Source organism: Anomaloglossus baeobatrachus, chromosome 3, assembly GCF_048569485.1.
Source record: "Anomaloglossus baeobatrachus isolate aAnoBae1 chromosome 3, aAnoBae1.hap1, whole genome shotgun sequence".
Taxonomy (NCBI): Eukaryota; Metazoa; Chordata; class Amphibia; order Anura; family Aromobatidae; genus Anomaloglossus; species Anomaloglossus baeobatrachus.
This window is the reverse complement of record NC_134355.1, coordinates 10,129,172-10,150,654: the sequence shown is the minus strand read 5'-3', so window position 1 is coordinate 10,150,654 and position 21,483 is coordinate 10,129,172. Positions and strand designations below refer to the sequence as shown.

Below are 21,483 nucleotides of genomic sequence, written 5' to 3'. Positions count from 1 at the left end.
GAGAAAAAAAAATATGACAAAATGGCTGCAATAAAACAGAGAAAAATGTAAACGGATGTGAATACTTTCCGTACCCACTGTATACTGTGTAGTGTGCACGGTGTATATGTTTTGTGTATGCTATATACTGTGTACGTTGGGTATAAAATGTATACTGTGTACAGTGTACATGTTCTGTGTAGTCTGTATACTGTGTACATTGTGTTATATATATATATATATATATATATATATATGACAAATAAAAAATGTGTACTCTGTGTACAGTGTGTAGTGTGTATATTGTGTACAGTGTGTAGTGTATATTGTGTACAGTGTGTAGTGTGTATACTGTGTACAGTGTATATGCTCTGTATAATGTGTATACTGTTTACAGTGTATAATGTGTATACTGTGCACAGTGTATATGCTCTGTATAATGTGTATACTGTTTACAGTGTATAATGTGTATACTGTGCACAGTGTATATGCTCTGTGCAGTGTGTATACTGTGTACAGTGTATATGCTCTGTGCAGTGTGTATACTGTGTAGTGTGTGTATACTATGTACAGTGTATATGATCTGTATAATGTGTATACTGTTTACAGTGTATAGTGTGTATACTGTGTACAGTGTGCATACTGTGTACAGTGTGTAGTGTGTATACTGTGTACAGTGTATATGCTCTGTGTAGTGTGTATACTGTGTAGTGTGTGTATACTATGTACAGTGTATATGCTCTGTATAATGTGTATACTGTTTACAGTGTATAGTGTGTATACTGTGTACAGTGTGCAGTGTGTATACTGTGTACAGTGTGTAGTGTGTATACTATGTACAGTGTATATGCTCTGTGTAGTGTATAGTGCGTATACTGTGTTCAGTGTGTATACTATGTAGTGTATATGCTCTGTATAATGTGTATACTGTGTACAGTGTGTAGTGTGTATACTGTGTACAGTGTATATGCTCTGTGCAGTGTGTATACTGTGTACAGTGTATATGCTCTGTGTAGTGTGTATACTATGTACAGTGTATATGCTCTGTGCAGTGTGTATACTGTGTACAGTGTATATGCTCTGTGTAGTGTGTATACTGTGTACAGTGTATATGCTCTGTGCAGTGTGTATACTGTGTACAGTGTATATGCTCTGTGTAGTGTATAGTGTGTATACTGTGTTCAGTGTGTATACTATGTAGTGTATATGCTCTGTATAATGTGTATACTGTGTACAGTGTGTAGTGTGTATACTGTGTACAGTGTGTAGTGTGTATACTATGTACAGTGTATATGCTCTGTATAATGTGTATACTGTTTACAGTGTATAGTGCGTATATTGTGTTCAGTGTGTATACTATGTAGTGTATATGCTATGTATAATGTGTATACTGTGTAGTGTGTATACTGTGTACAGTGTATATGCTCTGTGCAGTGTGTATACTGTGTACAGTGTATATGCTCTGTGTAGTGTGTATACTATGTACAGTGTATATACTGTGTACAGTGTATATGCTCTGTGCAGTGTGTATACTGTGTACAGTGTATATGCTCTGTGTAGTGTGTATACTGTGTACAGTGTATATGCTCTGTGTAGTGTGTATACTATGTACAGTGTATATGCTCTGTGCAGTGTGTATACTGTGTACAATGTATATGCTCTGTGCAGTGTGTATACTATGTACAGTGTATATGCTCTGTGTAGTGTATAGTCTGTATACTGTGTTCAGTGTGTATACTATGTAGTGTATATGCTCTGTATAATGTGTATACTGTGTACAGTGTATATGCTCTGTGTAGTGTGTATACTGTGTACAGTGTATATGCTCTGTGTAGTGTGTATACTGTGTACAGTGTATATGCCCTGTGTAGTGTGTATACTGTGTACAGTGTATATGCTCTGTGTAGTGTGTATACTGTGTACAGTGTATATGCTCTGTGTAGTGTGTATACTGTGTACAGTGTATATGCTCTGTGTAGTGTGTATACTGTGTACAGTGTATATGCCCTGTGTAGTGTGTACAGTGTATATGCTCTGTGTAGTGTGTATACTGTGTACAGTGTATATGCTCTGTGTAGTGTGTATACTGTGTACAGTGTATATGCTCTGTGTAGTGTGTATACTGTGTACAGTGTATATGCCCTGTGTAGTGTGTACAGTGTATATGCCCTGTGTAGTGTGTACAGTGTATATGCTCTGTGTAGTGTGTATACTGTGTACAGTGTATATGCCCTGTGTAGTGTGTACAGTGTATATGCTCTGTGTAGTGTGTACAGTATATATGCTCTGTGTAGTGTGTATACTGTGTACAGTGTATATGCCCTGTGTAGTGTGTACAGTGTATATGCTCTGTGTAGTGTGTATACTGTGTACAGTGTGTAGTGTGTATACTGTGTACAGTGCGTAGTGTGTATACTGTGTACAGTGTGTAGTGTGTATACTGTGTACAGTGCGTAGTGTGTATACTATGCACAGTATATATGCTCTGTGTAGTGTGTATACTGTGTACAGTGTATATACTCTGTGTAGTGTATAGTGTGTATACTGTGTACAGTGTGTATACTGTGCAAAGTGTATATGTCCTGTGTAGAGTGTATACTGTGTACATTGTATATCTCTGCAGTGTGTATACCTTGTACAGTGCGTATGCTCTGTGTAGTGTGTATACTGTGTACAGTGTATATGCTCTGTGTAGTGTGTATACTGTGTACAGTGCGTAGTGTGTATACTATGCACAGTATATATGCTCTGTGTAGTGTGTATACTGTGTACAGTGTATATACTCTGTGTAGTGTATAGTGTGTATACTGTGTACAGTGTGTATACTGTGCAAAGTGTATATGCTCTGTGTAGAGTGTATACTGTGTACAGTGTATATCTCTGTAGTGTGTATACCTTGTACAGTGTGTATGCTCTGTGTAGTGCGTATACTGTGTACAGTGTGTAGTGTGCGTATACTGTGTACAGTGTATATACTATGTACAGTGTATATCCTCAGTGTAGTGTGTATACTGTGTACAGTGTATAGTGTGTATACTGTGTACAGTGTGTAGTGTATGTATACTGTGTACAGTGTGTAGTGTGTATACTGTGTACAGTGTGTATACTGTGTACAGTGTGTGTATACTGTGTACAGTGTATATGCTCTGTGCAGTGTGTATACTGTGTACAGTGTATATGCTCTGTGTAGTGTGTATACTGTGTACAGTGTATATGCTCTGTGTAGTGTGTATTCTGTGTACAGTGTGTAGTGTGTATACTGTGTACAGTGTATATGCTATATGTAGTGTGTATACTGTGTACAGTGTGTATGCTCTGTGTAGTGTGTATACTGTGTACAGTGTGTATTCTCTGTGTAGTGTGTATACTGTGTACAGTGTGTATGCTCTGTGTAGTGTGTATACTGTGTACAGTGTGTATGCTCTGTGCAGTGTGTATACTGTGTACAGTGTGTATGCTCTGTGCAGTGTGTATACTGTGTACAGTGTGTATGCTCTGTGTAGTGTGTATACTGTGTACAGTGTATATGCTCTGTGTAGTGTGTATACTGTGTACAGTGTGTATGCTCTGTGCAGTGTGTATACTGTGTATACTGTGTACAGTGTGTATGCTCTGTGTAGTGTGTATACTGTGTACAGTGTGTATGCTCTGTGCAGTGTGTATACTGTGTACAGTGTATATGCTCTGTGTAGTGTGTATACTGTGTACAGTGTATATGCTCTGTGCAGTGTGAATACTGTGTACAGTGTATACTGTGTACAGTGTATATGCTCTGTGCAGTGTGTATACTGTGTACAGTGTGTAGTGTGTATACTGTGCATAGTGTGTAGTGTGTATACTGTGTGCAGTGTGTAGTGTGTATACTGTGTACAGAGTGTATATTGGGTATAATGTCACCCGCACAGGCAGCGGCACAGTGGAGCAGTTCTCAGTTCAGTCACGTCGGTCCTGTGCTTTCCTCGCGGAGTCGCGCAGGCGGTAGCGATATTACTGGACTCACACTGATCTGTTCTACGCGGATTTTACCAACACACCGCCTTTTAACTCTGCTGGTCTCATTTTCTGTAGCAGTTTCAATTTAAGCGATTTCTTAAGTGCACGGCTCGTGGGAGGCTCTCACCATCTAAAGTCACCTTCCAGCTCCGGAATAAGACAAGTAATATTGTAACAGAGACCTGACGATAAGAAAATCCAGACTGACAGGAGAAAGTGCCAAGTGCAATCAGTGCACTGCAGGGGGCGATCACAGGTCAGATACCATCAGTGCACTGCAGGGGGCGATCACAGGTCAGATACCATCAGTGCACTGCAGGGGGCGATCACAGGTCAGAGTACCATCAGTACACTGCAGGGGGCGATCACAGGTCAGATACCATCAGTGCACTGCAGGGGGCGATCACAGGTCAGATACCATCAGTGCACTGCAGGGGGCGATCACAGGTCAGATACCATCAGTGCACTGCAGGGGGCGATCACAGGTCAGATACCATCAGTGCACTGCAGGGGGCGATCACAGGTCAGAGTACCATCAGTACACTGCAGGGGGCGATCACAGGTCAGAGTACCATCAGTACACTGCAGAGGGCGATCACAGGTCAGATACCATCAGTGCACTGCAGGGGGCGATCACAGGTCAGATACCATCAGTGCACTGCAGGGGGCGATCACAGGTCAGATACCATCAGTGCACTGCAGGGGGCGATCACAGGTCAGAGTACCATCAGTACACTGCAGGGGGCGATCACAGGTCAGAGTACCATCAGTACACTGCAGGGGGCGATCACAGGTCAGATACCATCAGTGCACTGCAGGGGGCGATCACAGGTCAGAGTACCATCAGTACACTGCAGGGGGCGATCACAGGTCAGAGTACCATCAGTGCACTGCAGGGGGCGATCACAGGTCAGAGTTCCATCAGTACACTGCAGGGGGCGATCACAGGTCAGAGGACCATCAGTGCACTGCAGGGGGCGATCACAGGTCAGATACCATCAGTGCACTGCAGGGGGTGATCACAGGTCAGATACCATCAGTACACTGCAGGGGGCGATCACAGGTCAGATACCATCAGTGCACTGCAGGGGGCGATCACAGGTCAGATACCATCAATGCAAAGCAGGGGACGATCACAGGTCAGAGTACCATCAGTGCACTGCAGGGGGCGATCACAGGTCAGAGTACCATCAGTGCACTGCAGGGGGTGATCACAGGTCAGAGTACCATCAGTGCACTGCAGGGGGCGATCACAGGTCAGATACCATCAGTACACTGCAGGGGGTGATCACAGGTCAGAGTACCATCAGTGCACTGCAGGGGGCGATCACAGGTCAGAGTACCATCAGTGCACTGCAGGGGGCGATCACAGGTCAGAGTACCATCAGTGCACTGCAGGGGGTGATCACAGGTCAGAGTACCATCAGTGCACTGCAGGGGGCGATCACAGGTCAGAGTACCATCAGTACACTGCAGGGGGAGATCACAGGTCAGATACCATCAGTACACTGCAGGGGACGATCACAGGTCAGATACCATCAGTACACTGCAGGGGGCGATCACAGGTCAGATACCATCAGTACACTGCAGGGGGTGATCACAGGTCAGATACCATCAGTGCACTGCAGGGGGTGATCACAGGTCAGAGGACCATCAGTACACTGCAGGGGGCGATCACAGGTCAGATACCATCAGTGCACTGCAGGGGGCGATCACAGGTCAGATACCATCAATGCAATGCAGGGGACGATCACAGGTCAGAGTACCATCAGTGCACTGCAGGGGGCGATCACAGGTCAGAGTACCATCAGTACACTGAAGGGGGCGATCACAGGTCAGAGTACCATCAGTACACTGCAGGGGGCGATCACAGGTCAGATACCATCAGTACACTGCAGGGGGCGATCACAGGTCAGAGTACCATCAGTACACTGCACGGGCGATCACAGGTCAGATACCATCAGTACACTGCAGGGGACGATCACAGGTCAGAGTACCATCAGTGCACTGCAGGGGGCGATCATAGGTCAGATACCATCAGTACACTGCAGGGGGCGATCACAGGTCAGATACCATCAGTACACTGCAGGGGGTGATCACAGGTCAGATGCCATCAGTACACTGCAGGGGGCGATCACAGGTCAGATGCCATCAGTACACTGCAGGGGCGATCACAGGTCAGAGACCATCAGTACACTGCAGGGGGCGATCACAGGTCAGAGGACCATCAGTACACTGCAGGGGGCGATCACAGGTCAGATACCATCAATGCAATGCAGGGGACGATCACAGGTCAGAGTACCATCAGTGCACTGCAGGGGGCGATCACAGGTCAGAGTACCATCAGTACACTGAAGGGGGCGATCACAGGTCAGAGTACCATCAGTACACTGCAGGGGGCAATCACAGGTCAGAGTACCATCAGTACACTGCAGGGGCGATCACAGGTCAGATACCATCAGTACACTGCAGGGGGCGATCACAGGTCAGAGTACCATCAGTGCACTGCAGGGGGCGATCACAGGTCAGAGTACCATCAGTACACTGCAGGGGGCGATCACAGGTCAGAGTACCATCAGTACACTGCAGGGGGCGATCACAGGTCAGAGTACCATCAGTACACTGCAGGGGGCGATCACAGGTCAGAGTACCATCAGTACACTGCAGGGGGCGATCACAGGTCAGAGTACCGGCAGAGCTCTTCTTTTGCCATCCAGGGGTGTGGGGAGCGCCCTCTTAGCAGTGGAGTGCGGTTGAGCAGCAGATGGCGGTGGCAGGACGATGCTTTGGCTAATAATTCGGTCGTCAGCCTGTCCCGTACACAGGTGCGATCGGCCGGCGGCTTCTCGGTGTGATGGGCAGTCTGATGGACATCGCTCCCGCCCGGCCGGCACCCCCACAATCACCGCACTGACGTCTGCCGCCATCGATATCGGCGGCTCAGCCGACTTTAGTCTGATGTGTATCCGCACCTCCACTTTGCGCTGTTCCAGCATGAAGCAAGGATCCTAAACAATTAGCGATTCCCCGGCCGCTCCCGCTCGGCTGGGTGAGGGCGCGCACAACTCATCCTACAAATTGCTCTTTTGAAGATCAAAGCGGAGTGGAATTTGTCTGTATGCGCAGCAGATGAGATTGTAATTTAATGAATCTCTCCCTCCTTCGCTTGGCAGCGTTCCCGTAGTGGGCTCCAGGGCGAAGACTCATGGACAACCAAGCACACAAAAAACCAGGGAGGTGTAAAGACCGGGGGGCGGGGGCTGGTGGCTCCGGCTCTCCTGAGCCCTCTCTTTGGCTTTAATTGGCACCTCATTAAAAAGTAATGAAAATGACATCTTCTGTTCTCGCTGCTTCGGGCTCCGAGGGCTACAAAGGGGCCGAGCGCAATTCACAACACGTTCAATTTATAAAGCAAAGCCTCTTAAGCATTATTTATGAGCCGCGACTTCCTGCCAGAGCTTAATAACCCGTAATAGGGGCAAAGCTGCTCCTCCGCCCCCTGTGGCCCCGCAGGCGGAATCCTGGGCCAATACCGGGGGGCCCCATCGTACGGGCCCAACACTCCTTGTCCTCCACCTGGATCGATTCCTGCTCGCACAGCTGGGGGGTTGGTACAATGTATCAGTTTCAGCTGCACACATCCCTTTACCTTCATTGATACATTGTAGCAGTCTGGAGTTTGAGCGGTTTCGAGGATCGTATGGACTGGACACAATTGCAACATTCCTCCAGTTGTGAGTATTATGCTATGTGCACACGCTGCATCTTTGGCCCCCAAAAAAACGCACCCACGGCAAAAATGCTAGAACATGACTGCCCGCTGTGAGCTCCATGCAGCAACTGAATTGAGCCGCGCAATCAGCGGTAACGTCACTCAGGCAGGTGATTTGCGGTCACAAGTGGAGGACAGCTGTGGCCACGGCTAACCTAAGTGACATCACTGATTGCGCGGCCCACTTCAGTCTGCGTGGAGCTCACAGCGGGCAGTCATGTTCTATCACTCTAGCTGTGAGATTCAGATGTAGCAGTGCTGGAACCATCGTGGGACCTCGTGTGGATTATGTCGGACGTGGAGGGGTGTTTTGGGGTTAATAAAGTGGTGAAAGAGGATGGATTTTTTTGTCTTTTATTTCAAATAAAGCATAATTTCAGTGTTTGTGTTTATTTACTTTCACTTACAGATTAGTGATTTGGGGGTCTTATAGGCACCTCCCATTACTAATCCAGGACTTAGTGGCTGCTGTTGGCTGCCATTACCTCCTTCATTACCCTGATTGTCACCTCACCAGGGCAATCGGGAAGAGCTGGGTAAAGTGCCGAGACTGTCGCATCTAATGGATGCGGCAATTCCAGGCAGCTGCTAGCTGATATGTTTAGGCTGGAGGGTGCCCAATAACCATGTGTATCCCCAGCCTGAGCATACCAGCCCCCAGCTGTCGGGCTTTATCTGTGCTCGTATCAAAATATGTGGGGAATTTTTTTCAATTTATTTTACTGTAAGATATAGACCCGCCCAACAGTGTCTATGATTGGAAGCCTCAGACATGCTGTCACTCAGCGTGGGGGCTTATCTGACTGCAACCAATCACAGACGCTGGTGGGCGGGGGACGCAGTGAATATGTATGAGCCTAATGAGCGGCCTGGGTAGAAGAATGAGAGGTCGAGGGAGCAGTGTGACAGCCGCCCCGGTGACTCGGTAACTATGAAACGCTTGTTCCTACCCCTTTGCGCCGAATTCTGGTCCTCATAGACTTTATATGGGGACCGGCTTCCGGCCAGATACCAGGGATCAATCGCTCGCCAACCTACAGTCAGCGGGGAATTGATCTGCCAGTCCTCCGAAATGCAGGGATAACACCCAAAAAGAAATTACATGTTGCATCTTTCTGGTCACCACAAAGATGCAGCCAAAAAAAAACAAAAACGCAACATGTGCACAGCAAAAATGAAATCTCTTTCCTGGGGAAGGAAATGCATGTGTCGCGGGCGGAGGAGGGGACGCTGCGCTCACCACGCTCGGGTCCGGCGCTGCTGCTGCTTCGCTTTCTGCTCGGTGGCTCGAGGGGTGGGCCGGATCCGGGGACTCGAGCGGCGCTCCTCGCCCGTGAGTAAAAAGGGGAATGGTTTTGGGGATTTATTGTCCGTGACGCCACCCACGGTTGTGGTGAGGTTGTGACACCACCGCTCCTCTGGACGGGGATCCCGGGAGCGGTGACAGGGAGCAGCTTGGATGTTGTTTCTCCCCTCCGTGGATAGGGGGGGTTGGTTGTCCCGGGGCCCGGTGAGGGAGGAATGGGAGGTGGGTTACGGGGCCTGGTGAGGTGCAGGGTCGCGGGGGCAGCGCAGTGCCGCACGGCACGGTGGTACTCACTGCCAATGATGAATGCAAAGTCTCCGGTAAAACAAACGGCTGGATGGACAGGTCCCACAGACGGCTGCGGTGTTTCTTCTCCCGGTAGGTTGGTGGTGACTGCCTTTCCCTGCACCTGTGTTATGTTCTCAATTCCGATGGCTTCCCACCGGTAACCCGCTCCCCAACTTGGATGGGTGCTGAAGGAGCCCCTTTTGCCCGCAGGCTCTGGCCCTGGGAAGTGTAGCCTTGGCGGTGACTATTTCCCTTCACGGTTTGAGCGGTTGCCTTCAATCGGGTCTTGACTGCTGGGAAACCCCGGCGGTTCCCTTCGCTAACAGATTTGACCGGTTTTACGGCGACTCCTAGCCTGGTCGGGGTCCGTAGGCCCTGCCGAATGGTGCTGGCTTCTCTTCGCTCCCCGATCCGGTACCGGCGGGCCACCGCCCGTCCCCGGTCCTTACGGTTCACGTCAATCAGCCTCTCCTGCAGACGGTCACCACCGTCTGCCAACCTTGCTGTATGTGCCCAAGCCACGCACCCGGACACCGTCAGTCTGCTCCGCTACCACTTCACTCGCCAACTCCTCAAACTGAACTTTCTTTTTTCATTTTCCCGCCTCCAGGACTGTGAACTCCTCGGTGGGTGGGGCCAACCGCCTGGCCCACCCCCTGGTGTGGACATCAGCCCCTGGAGGGAGGCAACAAGGATTTGTGTCTGACTTCGATGTGCCTAGCCGGGGTGTGGGGTGTGTTGTTGCAGTACCTGTGACGTCCTGGCTTGTCCAGGGCGCCACACATGCAGCTTTGGGATCAAAACTGCGCCCGAAAAAACGCACAAAAACAGGCAGCGTGCGCACAAGGCCTAATGTTACCATTCCCTGACAGCAGAAGAAACAAAGAACCAAGACTGAAAAAAGCTGCAGAAGTTTTGTTATAAGGAGAGTACAAAAGAATGGAGAATTCCTTTAAGCGCAGCTCCGCCCCTGAGCATCACCCGAGAGGATACTGCCCAGTACATAGCACTGTCTGTTAGGGACCCCCGGACCCCGGGCTTGTCACGGTTACCGGTGGTGTCGGGGTTATCCGGAGATCCGCCACCTGGGGACGCGGCTTCTCTATACAGCTCATTAATGATGCACATTTATCTCATTAACATACATTTTGGCTTCTGGGAAAATCATTTTGATGAATGTTTAATGGTAATTTCTGAGCTGTAATCAGCAGAATGATAATGGTGCAGAGCGGTGACCTGGGGGGCGTCCTGGTGGTCTGGGGGGGTCTGTGCAGGAAGCTGCCTCATCCGCTACTGCCCAGCTTACATCGGATCCACAGCTAACACTAAGTTACTTATTTTTCACCATTTTCAGTTCATTGTGATTGTACTTAAGTCACATCCAGAGCTGCATTCACAATATTCCACAATCGTAACTACAGAGAAACAGATTACACTCCAGCCACACCCAGAGCTGCATTCACAATTCCAATACTCCAGCCACATCCAGACGTGCATTCACAATTCCAATACTCCAGCCACACCCAGAGCTGCATTCACAATTCCAATACTCCAGCCACATCCAGAGCTGTATTCACAGGTCCAATACTCCAGTCACATCCACAGCTGCATTAACAATGCCAATACTCCAGTCACATCCACAGCTGTATTCACAATTCCAATACTCCAGTCATATTCAGATCTGCACTCACAATATTCCACAATCATCATGACAGAGAACCAGATTCCACTCCAGCCACACCAACAGCTGCATTCACAATTCCAATACTCCAGCCACACCCAGAGCTGCATTCACAATATTCCACAATCGTAACTACAGAGAACCAGATTACACTCCAGCCACACCCAGAGCTGCATTCACAAGTCCAATATTCCAGCCACATCCAGACGTGCATTCAAAATTCCAATACTCCAGTCACATCCAGAGCTGCATTCAAAATTCCAATACTCCAGTCACATCCAGACCTGCATTCAAAATTCCAATATCCCAGCCACATTCAGAGCTTCATTCACAATTCCAATACTCCATCCACATCCAGAGCTGCATTCACAATTCTTATCATTCACTCACATCTGGAGCTGCATTCACAATTCCAATACTCCAGTCATATCCAGAGCTGCATTCACAATTCTCAAACTCCAGTCATATTCAAAGCTGCATTCAAAATTCCAATACTCCAATCACAATTCTCATTCTTTAGTCACATCTGGAGCTGCATTCACAATTCTCCTGCTCCAGTCACATCCAGAGCTGCATTGAGAGCTCTCCTCCTCCAGTTTGATGCAGTGCGGCGTCTGACCTGGGCGTCACATCTCTCCCAATGCAGTGAATCAGGAGGGAGGGATTTGAAAAACCTATATTCTTAAATCTAACAGAAATACAGCAGAATTGTGAATGCTGCTCTGGAGGCGATTGGATTAATATAAGATTTCCATACTACAAGCAGAAGCTGTGACCAATGAAATGTCCCATAGTCCAGAGTATTGGTGAGAGGCGTGAACATTGGGTATTTGTGGTGCACTCACCGCAGCGACAGTACCCCAACTCCTGTTGCACCAACTCCAGTTTTATTTGGCAGCGGAAGCAGCGGCGCCGGCTCTTCTGTTTGGGGCGGTTGCTGTCGGCTCCTTGCCCACTGTCTAGTAGTCGAGGCCGTTTCATGGGGGAAGCGTCGTCCTCTGACTGGGAATCTGGAAGGGAAACATTGTATCAGTGAATAATGGGGGACGTTACACAGATCCGGGGAGAATGAGGGTGACTGTACACACTCGTATACATCAAGCCTTCACAGGACCTCCCTCCGACCAGCCCCTGTACACGGAGGACCCAGCACAAACACGTCCTAGAGCTCGGGGGTCCGCGTGGAATCAGCTCAACTTTCTGGATAATCGCGATCTATATCTATATACACACACACACACACACACACACACATACACATACATACATACACACATATATACTGTGAGGTTTAGTGTCATCAGTCCCTGATGTTGGTTGGTTTAGTGTCCTCAGTCCCCTGATGTTGATTGGTGTAGTGCCCTCAGTCCCTGATGTTGGTTGGTTTAGTACCCTCAGTCCCTGATGTTGGTTGGTAGTGCCCTCAGTCCCTGATGTTGGTTGGTTAGTGCCCTCAGTCCCTGATGGTGGTTGGTTTAGTGCCCTCAGTCCCTGATGTTGGTTGGTTTAGTGTCCTCAGTCCCTGATGTTGGTTGGTTTAGTGTCCTCAGTCCCTGATGGTGGTTGGTTTAGTGCTCTCAGTCCCTGATGGTGGTTGGGTTAGTGTCCTCAGTCCCTGATGTTGGTTGGTTTAGTGCCCTCAATCCATGATGTTGGTTGGTTTAGTGTACTCAGTCCCTGATGTTGGTTGGGTTAGTGTCCTCAGTCCCTGATGTTGGTTGGTTTAGTGCCCTCAGTCCCTGATGTTGGTTGGTTTAGTACCCTCAGTCCCTGATGTTGGTTGGTTTAGTACCCTCAGTCCCTGATGTTGGTTGGTTTAGTGTCCTCAGTCCCTGATGTTGGTTGGTTTAGTGTCCTCAGTCCCAGATGTTGGTTGGTTTAGTGCCCTCAGTCCCTGATGTTGGTTGGTTTAGTGCCCTCAGCCCCTGATGTTGGTTTAGTGCCCTCAGTCCATGATGCTGGTTGGTTAAAGGCCCTGTCATACACAGAGATAAATCTGCGGCAGATCTGTGGTTGCAGTGAAATTGGACAATCAGTGGCAGGTTTGTGCTGTGTACAAATGGAACAATATGTCCATGATTTCACTGCAACCACAGATCTTCCAAAGATTTATCTCTGTGTGTGACGGGGCCTTTAGTATCCTCAGGTCCCTGATGTTGGTTGGGTTAGTGTCCTCAGTCCCTGATGTTGGTTGGTATAGTGCCCTCAGTCCCTTATGTTGGTTGGTTTAGCGCTCTCAGTCCCTGATTTTGGTTGGTTTAGTGCCCTCAGTCCCTGATGTTGGTTTAGTGCTCTCAGTCCCTGATGGTGGTTGGTTTAGTGCCCTCAGTCCCTGATGGTGGTTGGTTTAGTGCTCTCAGTCCCTGATGTTGGTTGGTTTAGTGTCCTTAGTTGCTGATGTTGGTTGGTATAGTGCCCTCAGTCCCCTTATGTTGGTTGGTTTAGTGCCCTCAGTCCCTGATGTTGGTTGGTTTAGTGTCCTTAGTTGCTGATGTTGGTTGGTATAGTGCCCTCAGTCCCTTATGTTGGTTGGTTTAGTGCTCTCAGTCCTGATTTTTGGTTGGTTTAGTGCCCTCAGTCCCTGATGGTGGTTGGTTTAGTGCTCTCAGTCCCTGATGGTGGTTGGTTTAGTGCCCTCAGTCCCTGATGTTGGTTTAGTGTCCTCAGTCCCTGATGTTGGTTGGTTAGTGCCCTTAGTTGCTGATGTTGGTTGGTTAGTGCCCTCAGTCCCTGATGTTGGTTGGTTTTAGTGCCATCAGTCCCTGATGTTGATTGGTGTAGTGTCCTCAGTCCCTGATGTTGGTTGGTTTAGTACCCTCAGTCCCTGATGTTGGTTGGTTTAGTACCCGCAGTCCCTGATGTTGGTTGGTTTAGTGCCCTCAGTCCCCTGATGTTGGTTGGTATAGTGCCCTCAGTCCCAGATGTTGGTTGGTTTAGTGCCCTCAGTCCCTGATGTTGGTTGGTTTAGTGTCCTCAGTCCCTGATGTTGGTTGGTTTAGTACCCGCAGTCCCTGATGTTGGTTGGTTTAGTGCCCTCAGTCCCTGATGTTGGTTGGTTTAGTGCCCTCAGTCCTGATGTTGGTTGGTTTAGTGCCCTCAGTCCCTGATGTTGGTTTAGTACCCTCAGTCCCTGATGTTGGTTGGTTTAGTACCCTCAGTCCCTGATGGTGGTTGGTTTAGAGTCCTTAGTCGCTGATGTTGGGTGGTTTAGTGCTCTCAGTCCCTGATGTTGGGTGGTTTAGTGCTCTCAGTCCCTGATGGTGGTTGGTTTAGTGCCCTCAGTCCCTGATGGTGGTTGGTTTAGTGCTCTCAGTCCCTGATGGTGGTTGGTTTAGTGCCCTCAGTCCCTGATGGTGGTTGGTTTAGTGCCCTCAGTCCCTGATGGGGGTTGGTTTAGTGCTCTCAGTCCCTGATGTTGGTTGGTTTAGTGTCCTTAGTCGCTGATGTTGGTTTGTTTAGTGCTCTCAGTCCCTGATGGTGGTTGGTTTAGTGCCCTCAGTCCCTGATGGGGGGTTGGTTTAGTGCTCTCAGTCCCTGATGGGGGTTGGTTTAGTGCCCTCAGTGATATCAGGCTTTTAATGAATTGTAATCCACAATTGTCTCCACGGAAAAGCTCCAGATACAAGATTTCAGAGGTTTCTGGCCAGACTTCACATGTGAGGCTGGTGCTGATTGTGCGCGGTGATGACGGCCATATTTACCGACACATGTTGTAAGAACAGATAATATTAGTGCTGCCTGCGGAGCACGACTCCCATACATCTGAGGGAGGACACGGCCGGATCATTTCCATACGATCTGATTCTGTGTTGTATGAAATCCCTGCATCCTATCCCCCGTTTCTCCATTATCCGGCTTTATACGCGCGCCTCGTGTTAGTAATCAGATGACGCCACTTCCAGCAACTGTTCTGCCATCTCCGAGCGTACGCGGAGAATAAAGCACAGCGTGGTGCGCAGTCTGCGGCGAGGATGAAAGTGCTGGGAGATTGATACGCCGCACACTCCTGTGTGTCTGAGGAACAATATAAATGTAAATACGCCGAGCCCCGAGCCCAGGCGTGCCCCGTGCCGCTACGCCCACGCCTCCGAGGCGACTCCTCTACACCATCAAGTAGAGCGGCGCTGGATGAGGATGTGGACGCCGGAGGTGTTAATACTATTTTTATTTCTGATTTGTAAAACATAACATCGTTCTGGCGGCTTTGATATACGACGTGCGCCTGTCGATAGAGATCTGCGCCGGTGGCGTCCGGTGGCTGCAGCGGAATGTATTATTATACACGGATATTGTATGGCAGCAATGGATGTCCGGAATGGCGGAGGGTCCCGGAGCTCGGCAGCCGGTACAACACTCTCTATACTATGCTCCCATCCCGCCTGGATTCAGGATCTCTGCTTGCTGTGAGTGACCGTAGCATCCTCGCCTCGGTGCATCCGAGCTGAGATCCCAACCCCTGGGGGAGGTTTCTCCGTGTCCTTGAGGGTTTGTTGGCAGTCGGGCCACTTCGGGGAAGATTCACCGCCGCTCCCAGCCCGCTCTGTAGGAAGATAATGGCCCGCTGCGCTGCGCTCTGAGAAAGCCCTTGAGCTTCAGAAATGGAAACTTTTCCTGAGTGCTTCATCTTAAAAACATTCATCTCTTCTGGAATTTCCTTGGATGGTGACAGCGATTTTGCAAAAACGGTCCTGACTCCATAGACGGCATCTACACGGCTGTGTGTACAGGGACCCGCTCCATACAAGAGGCAGAGCGGCTGTGTGTACAGGACCCCGCTCAATACAAGAGGCAGAGCGGCTGTGTGTACAGGGACCCGCTCCATACAAGAGGCAGAGCGGCTGTGTGTACAGGGACCCGCTCCATACAAGAGGCAGAGCGGCTGTGTGTACAGGGACCCGCTCCATACAAGAGGCAGAGCGGCTGTGTGTACACGGACCCGCTCCATACAAGAGGCAGAGCGGCTGTGTGTACAGGGACCCGCTCCATACAAGAGGCAGAGCGGCTGTGTGTACAGGGCCCTGCTCCATACAAGAGGCAGAGCGGCTGTGTGTACAGGGACCCGCTCCATACAAGAGGCAGAGCGGCTGTGTGTACAGGGACCCGCTCCATACAAGAGGCAGAGCGGCTGTGTGTACAGGGCACCGCTCCATACAAGAAGCGGAGCGGCTGTGTGTACAGGGGTCTGCTCCATAAAAGAAGCAAAGCGGCTGTGTGTACAGGACCCTGCTCCATACAAGAGGCAGAGCGGCTGTGTGTACAGGGCCCCGCTCCATACAATAAGCAGAGCGGCTGTGTGTACAGGGGCCCCGCTCCATACAAGAGGCAGAGCGGCTGTGTGTACAAGGCCCCGCTCCATACAAGAAGCAGAGCGCCTGTGTGTACAAGAATCTGCTCCATACAAGAGGCAGAGCGGCTGTGTGTACAGGGACCCGCTCCATACAAGAAGCGGAGCGGCTGTGTGTACAGGACCCTGCTCCATACAAGAGGCAGAGCGGCTGTGTGTACAGGACCCCGCTCCATACAAGAGGCAGAGCGGCTGTGTGTACAGGACCCTGCTCCATACAAGAGGCAGAGCGGCTGTGTGTACAGGGGCCCGCTCCATACAAGAGGGAGAGCGGCTGTGTGTACAGGACCCTGCTCCATACAAGAGGCAGAGCGGCTGTGTGTACAGGACCATGCTCCATACAAGAAGCAGAGCGGCTGTGTGTACAGGACCCTGCTCCATACAAGAGGCAGAGCGGCTGTGTGTACAGGGGCCCGCTCCATACAAGAAGCAGAGCGGCTGTGTGTACAGGACCCTGCTCCATACAAGAGGCAGAGCGGCTGTGTGTACAGGACCCTGCTCCATACAAGAGGCAGAGCAGCTGTGTGTACATGGACCCGCTCCATACAAGAGGCAGAGCGGCTGTGTGTACAGGGGCCTGCTCCATACAAGAGGCAGAGCGGCTGTGTGTACAAGAGTCTGCTCCATACAAGAGGCAGAGCGGCTGTGTGTACAGGGACCCGCTCCATACAAGAGGGAGAGCGGCTGTGTGTACAGGACCCTGCTCCATACAATAAGCAGAGCGGCTGTGTGTACAGGGCCCCGCTCCATACAAGAGGCAGAGCGGCTGTGTGTACAAGGCCCCGCTCCATACAAGAAGCAGAGCGCCTGTGTGTACAAGAATCTGCTCCATACAAGAGGCAGAGCGGCTGTGTGTACAGGGACCCGCTCCATACAAGAAGCGGAGCGGCTGTGTGTACAGGACCCTGCTCCATACAAGAGGCAGAGCGGCTGTGTGTACAGGACCCCGCTCCATACAAGAGGGAGAGCGGCTGTGTGTACAGGACCCTGCTCCATACAAGAGGCAGAGCGGCTGTGTGTACAGGACCATGCTCCATACAAGAAGCAGAGCGGCTGTGTGTACAGGACCCTGCTCCATACAAGAGGCAGAGCGGCTGTGTGTACAGGGGCCCGCTCCATACAAGAAGCAGAGCGGCTGTGTGTACAGGACCCTGCTCCATACAAGAGGCAGAGCGGCTGTGTGTACAGGACCCTGCTCCATACAAGAGGCAGAGCAGCTGTGTGTACATGGACCCGCTCCATACAAGAGGCAGAGCGGCTGTGTGTACAGGGGCCTGCTCCATACAAGAGGCAGAGCGGCTGTGTGTACAGGGCCCCGCTCCATACAAGAGGCAGAGCGGCTGTGTGTACAGGGCCCTGCTCCATACAAGAGGCAGAGCGGCTGTGTGTACAGGGGTCTGCTCCATACAAGAGGCAGAGCGGCTGTGTGTACAGGGCCCCGCTCCATACAAGAGGCAGAGCGGCTGTGTGTACAGGGGTCTGCTCCATACAAGAGGCAGAGCAGCTGTGTGTACAGGGCCCCGCTCCATACAAGAGGCAGAGCGGCTGTGTGTACAGGGCCCTGCTCCATACAAGAGGCAGAGCGGCTGTGTGTACAGGGCCCCACTCCATACAAGAGGCAGAGCGGCTGTGTGTATAGGGCCCTGCTCCATACAAGAGGCAGAGCGGCTGTGTGTACAGGGGTCTGCTCCATACAAGAGGCAGAGCGGCTGTGTGTACAGGGCCCTGCTCCATACAAGAGGCAGAGCGGCTGTGTGTACAGGGGTCTGCTCCATACAAGAGGCAGAGCGGCTGTGTGTACAGGGCCCCGCTCCATACAAGAGGCAGAGCGGCTGTGTGTACAGGGCCCCGCTCCATACAAGAGGCAGAGCGGCTGTGTGTACAGGGCCCCGCTCCATACAAGAGGCAGAGCGGCTGTGTGTACAGGGCCCTGCTCCATACAAGAGGCAGAGCGGCTGTGTGTACAGGGGTCTGCTCCATACAAGAGGCAGAGCGGCTGTGTGTACAGGGCCCTGCTCCATACAAGAGGCAGAGCGGCTGTGTGTACAGGGCCCCGCTCCATACAAGAGGCAGAGCGGCTGTGTGTACAGGGGTCTGCTCCATACAAGAGGCAGAGCGGCTGTGTGTACAGGGCCCTGCTCCATACAAGAAGCAGAGCGGCTGTGTGTACAGGGCCCCGCTCCATACAAGAAGCAGAGCTTCTGTGTGTACAGGGGCCCGCTCCATACAAGAGGCAGAGCGGCTGTGTGTACAGGGCCCCGCTCCATACAAGAAGCAGAGCGGCTGTGTGTACAGGGCCCCGCTCCATACAAGAAGCAGAGCGGCTGTGTGTACAGGGCCCCGCTCCATACAAGAAGCAGAGCGGCTGTGTGTACAGGACCCTGCTCCATACAAGAGGCAGAGCGGCTGTGTGTACAAGAGTCTGCTCCATACAAGAGGCAGAGCGGCTGTGTGTACAGGGACCCGCTCCATACAAGAGGGAGAGCGGCTGTGTGTACAGGACCCTGCTCCATACAAGAGGCAGAGCGGCTGTGTGTACAGGACCATGCTCCATACAAGAAGCAGAGCGGCTGTGTGTACAGGACCCTGCTCCATACAAGAGGCAGAGCGGCTGTGTGTACAGGACCATGCTCCATACAAGAAGCAGAGCGGCTGTGTGTACAGGACCCTGCTCCATACAAGAGGCAGAGCGGCTGTGTGTACAGGACCATGCTCCATACAAGAAGCAGAGCGGCTGTGTGTACAGGACCCTGCTCCATACAAGAGGCAGAGCGGCTGTGTGTACAGGGGCCCGCTCCATACAAGAAGCAGAGCGGCTGTGTGTACAGGACCCTGCTCCATACAAGAGGCAGAGCGGCTGTGTGTACAGGGGCCCGCTCCATACAAGAGGCAGAGCAGCTGTGTGTACATGGACCCGCTCCATACAAGAGGCAGAGCGGCTGTGTGTACAGGGGCCTGCTCCATACAAGAGGCAGAGCGGCTGTGTGTACAGGGGTCTGCTCCATACAAGAGGCAGAGCGGCTGTGTGTACAGGGCCCCGCTCCATACAAGAGGCAGAGCGGCTGTGTGTACAGGGCCCTGCTCCATACAAGAGGCAGAGCGGCTGTGTGTACAGGGGTCTGCTCCATACAAGAGGCAGAGCGGCTGTGTGTACAGGGCCCCGCTCCATACAAGAGGCAGAGCGGCTGTGTGTACAGGGCCCCGCTCCATACAAGAGGCAGAGCGGCTGTGTGTACAGGGCCCCACTCCATACAAGAGGCAGAGCGGCTGTGTGTACAGGGGTCTGCTCCATACAAGAGGCAGAGCGGCTGTGTGTACAGGGCCCTGCTCCATACAAGAAGCAGAGCGGCTGTGTGTACAGGGCCCCGCTCCATACAAGAAGCAGAGCTTCTGTGTGTACAGGGGCCCGCTCCATACAAGAGGCAGAGCGGCTGTGTGTACAGGGCCCCGCTCCATACAAGAAGCAGAGCGGCTGTGTGTACAGGGCCCCGCTCCATACAAGAAGCAGAGCGGCTGTGTGTACAGGGCCCCGCTCCATACAAGAAGCAGAGCGGCTGTGTGTACAGGACCCTGCTCCATACAAGAGGCAGAGCGGCTGTGTGTACAGGGGTCTGCTCCATACAAGAGGCAGAGCGGCTGTGTGTACAGGGCCCCGCTCCATACAAGAAGCAGAGCGGCTGTGTGTACAGGGGCCCGCTCCATACAAGAGGCAGAGCGGCTGTGTGTACAGGACCCTGCTCCATACAAGAGGCAGAGCGGCTGTGTGTACAGGGGTCTGCTCCATACAAGAAGCAGAGCGGCTGTGTGTACAGGGCCCCGCTCCATACAAGAAGCAGAGCGGCTGTGTGTACAGGGCCCTGCTCCATACAAGAAGCAGAGCGGCTGTGTGTACAGGGCCCCGCTCCATACAAGAGGCAGAGCGGCTGTGTGTACAGGGGTCTGCTCCATAGAAGCAGAGCGGCTGTGTGTACAGGGCCCCGCTCCATACAAGAGGCAGAGCGGCTGTGTGTACAAGGCCCCGCTCCATACAAGAGGCAGAGCGGCTGTGTGTACAAGGCCCCGCTCCATACAAGAGGCAGAGCGGCTGTGTGTACAAGGGTCTGCTCCATACAAGAGGCAGAGCGGCTGTGTGTACAGGACCATGCTCCATACAAGAGGCAGAGCGGCTGTGTGTACAGGGCCCTGCTCCATACAAGAGGCAGAGCGGCTGTGTGTACAGGGCCCTGCTCCATACAAGAGGCAGAGCGGCTGTGTGTACAGGACCCTGCTCCATACAAGAGGCAGAGCGGCTGTGTGTACAGGGCCCCGCTCCATACAAGAGGCAGAGCGGCTGTGTGTACAGGGGTCTGCTCCATACAAGAGGCAGAGCGGCTGTGTGTACAGGGGTCTGCTCCATACAAGAGGCAGAGCGGCTGTGTGTACAGGGGTCTGCTCCATACAAGAGGCAGAGCGGCTGTGTGTACAGGACCCTGCTCCATACAAGAGGCAGAGCGGCTGTGTGTACAGGGCCCCGCTCCATACAAGAGGCAGAGCGGCTGTGTGTACAGGACCCTGGCAACGAAAACGTGACGTGAAAAATGCTGGGAGTTGCAATTTAGCATTAAGCAGCCTTTCTCTGTTATTGGCTGAATCACTTCTGCTTGAGTGTGCAACAGCATTTTTCATGTCACGTTTTCGCTGCCAGACGACAATTATCAACTTCCTTTACACGTAATTCAACCACTTCAACGCTACTGAATGTTGTCATTATTAACTTTAGTTTAATTAATCACCATTATATATTAACTTTTTTTTTTTGGGTTAACAAAAATGTAATATATATATATATATATATATATATATATATATATATATATATATATATATATATATATTATAATATATATATTATATATATATATATATATATATATATCTCATATACACACACACACACCATATTATATATATATATATATATATATATATATATATATATATATATATATATATATGTATATACAGTTAGGTCCAGAAATCTTTGGACAGTGACACAAATTTTGGCGAGTTGGGCTCTGCATGCCACCACATTGGATTTGAAATGAAACCTCTACAACAGAATTCAAGTGCAGATTGTAACG

At 50.9% G+C, this 21,483-nt stretch overlaps 1 protein-coding gene across 1 annotated transcript in view; it reads right to left on the bottom strand.

The window, feature by feature from the left end:
• Positions 1 to 21,483, bottom strand: part of ZFAND3 (zinc finger AN1-type containing 3) — a 245,594-nt gene that overhangs the window by 24,174 nt on the left and 199,937 nt on the right. Inside the window, exon 5 of the mRNA XM_075338982.1 lies at positions 11,865 to 12,029. Coding sequence (XP_075195097.1) covers positions 11,865 to 12,029 — 165 coding nt within the window. The remainder of the gene's footprint in view (positions 1 to 11,864; positions 12,030 to 21,483) is intronic.